Source organism: Etheostoma spectabile, chromosome 18 (genome assembly GCF_008692095.1).
Source record: "Etheostoma spectabile isolate EspeVRDwgs_2016 chromosome 18, UIUC_Espe_1.0, whole genome shotgun sequence".
Classification (NCBI taxonomy): domain Eukaryota; kingdom Metazoa; phylum Chordata; class Actinopteri; order Perciformes; family Percidae; genus Etheostoma; species Etheostoma spectabile.
Genome location: NC_045750.1, coordinates 17619070 through 17621130, shown reverse-complemented (window position 1 = coordinate 17621130; position 2061 = coordinate 17619070). Strand labels below are relative to the sequence as shown.

At 42.2% G+C, this 2061-nt stretch overlaps 1 protein-coding gene across 3 annotated transcripts in view; it reads left to right on the top strand.

Annotated features, from left to right (window-relative positions):
- The window catches only part of rev3l (REV3 like, DNA directed polymerase zeta catalytic subunit), a 90105-nt gene that overhangs the window by 81617 nt on the left and 6427 nt on the right, over positions 1 to 2061 (top strand). For all 3 annotated transcript variants that reach the window (XM_032542422.1, XM_032542421.1, XM_032542423.1), the window contains exons 24-26: positions 418 to 526; positions 1090 to 1296; positions 1573 to 1682. In XM_032542422.1, the coding sequence (XP_032398313.1) occupies positions 418 to 526; positions 1090 to 1296; positions 1573 to 1682 (426 nt within the window). The remainder of the gene's footprint in view (positions 1 to 417; positions 527 to 1089; positions 1297 to 1572; positions 1683 to 2061) is intronic.

The following is a 2061-nucleotide window of genomic DNA, read 5'->3' as shown; positions in this document are numbered from 1 at the left end:
CATAGGGGGGTGTATACTTATGCGCCCTGTATTTTAAGGAAGATTTAGTTTTTTAACGATACATTATTCATTCACAAAGAAAATTGGTGACCTTAAAGGTTGGATTTTTTAGTTAATGTATCTTTTTTTTTTAATTATTATAATTAAGGCATTAGGAACAATTTCCAAAAGAAGATTTTTTATTTATTTTTTATTCCTTTTTTAGTCAACTTTAGAATGGGTTCATAAACGTATGAAGCGGGTTTATACTTTAATATCTTAACTGTTTATTGTAAGAACATTGTTTTTGTGTATGTAAATGTAGAACTTCTTTTGTAATTATTTATATCATTTATATGAAGTATTTATTGTTTCGTTTTCTTAAAAGCCAATAAACAGAAAAATGAGACCGCTCACACACCTGTGTCTCTGTTTCAGGCCTGATGAGTTTAAGTTCGGCTGCACCTCCCTGCGGGTTCCTCCGGAGCTCCTCTACCAGCTTCGCAACGACATCACAGTGTCACCCAACGGCATAGCCTTCGTCAAGGTACAGCACCCTCTTGCAGTCCTCCTGCAGTGCAGCTTTATTATTCATTATAGAAAGCTGCTGTGAAGGCCAGGCCTGTCTACGCCCTTCCATTCATTCATTCACTCATTGTTGCACACTCCCTGGCTCCAGTCCAGTCTCATTACATAACACACACACAGGGCCACAGCACTTTGAACACTGGTCATGTGTAATGAGGTGATTCAAATCCACAGAAGGAACTCCGGTTTGTTCCGGATCGGAATTTGTTTCTCTTGTGTTAGATTTGGGCAAAACCTCACCTGGTGATGCCGAAGCTGGCTGCTAGTAGTTTTGTTGTGGACCACTCTTGCTGTACCCTAAATCCAAACTGCTAACCAACCATACACAGCATGTGTTAAGTATTCATAATCATAGTACAATAACTCAACATACTCACAGGAAATGATATACAGTGCTTTAATTGAACTGCTGTGCCTGTGTGGTTTGTTTACAAGAAGAAAGAAGATGTCGGCCACATGGGCCTTGGAAAACAAAATGCCCCACTGCGCCTGTGTTCACCCTGTTGATGTTGTTTGTATCAGTCCTCAGTGCGTAAAGGCGTCCTACCCAGCATGCTGGAGGAAATCCTGAACACGAGGATCATGGTGAAGCAGTCGATGAAAACATACAAGCAGGACAAGGCTTTGATGAGGCTGCTGGACGCCCGGCAGCTCGGACTCAAGCTCATTGCCAACGTCACCTTCGGCTACACCGCCGCCAACTACTCTGGCCGCATGCCCAGCGTGGAGGTAAGCTCATGTCTGCACTGTGACCGTGTGAAAAAGTTCAAGCAAAGACCAGGACAGCAACTTTGTTTTTGTATCACCATATTTAAAGCTGGCTGTGGTTGGAACCAATGAATGAATAGAACACCACATATTATCTTCTAGTGTTCTTGCTAATCTCTGATGATCTGGGCCACAAACTTAATCTGTGTGAAACTGAAATTTATGCTCAAACCATTGCATGCACATTTCTTATTTCCTGCGCCCCAGTGTTTGTAACGTCACCCCTGTCCTTTCTAGGTTGGGGACAGCATCGTCCACAAAGCCAGAGAGACCCTGGAGAGAGCCATCAAGCTGGTCAATGACACTAAGAAATGGGGAGCGCGTGTTGTGTACGGAGACACCGACAGGTATTCATTAGTCCCACCTTTTGGAAATCCACAGTCAGTGTTCAATCATCAAAGCAGCAGCAGGAACACAAGTAATAAATGCACAAACACATGTCAGCCGAAAGCCACAATGATTTAGTATGAAATAATCCAATAGTTCTGATTGACATGTATTTGATCGGACTTTCGCGAGTGATTCACACTCCTCCCGCTGTAGCTGTTCTGTCACATGCATAAGACATGTAAATGCAGTGGAGGTTAAAAAGCATTTGATCAAAGTCAATGGACAATGTTTCCTCGATGTTTAATGTTAAAGGTCCCATGGCATGAAAATCTCACTTTATGAAGTTTTTTAGCATTAATATGCGTTCCCCCAGAAATGGTGATAGATGTAAACCGA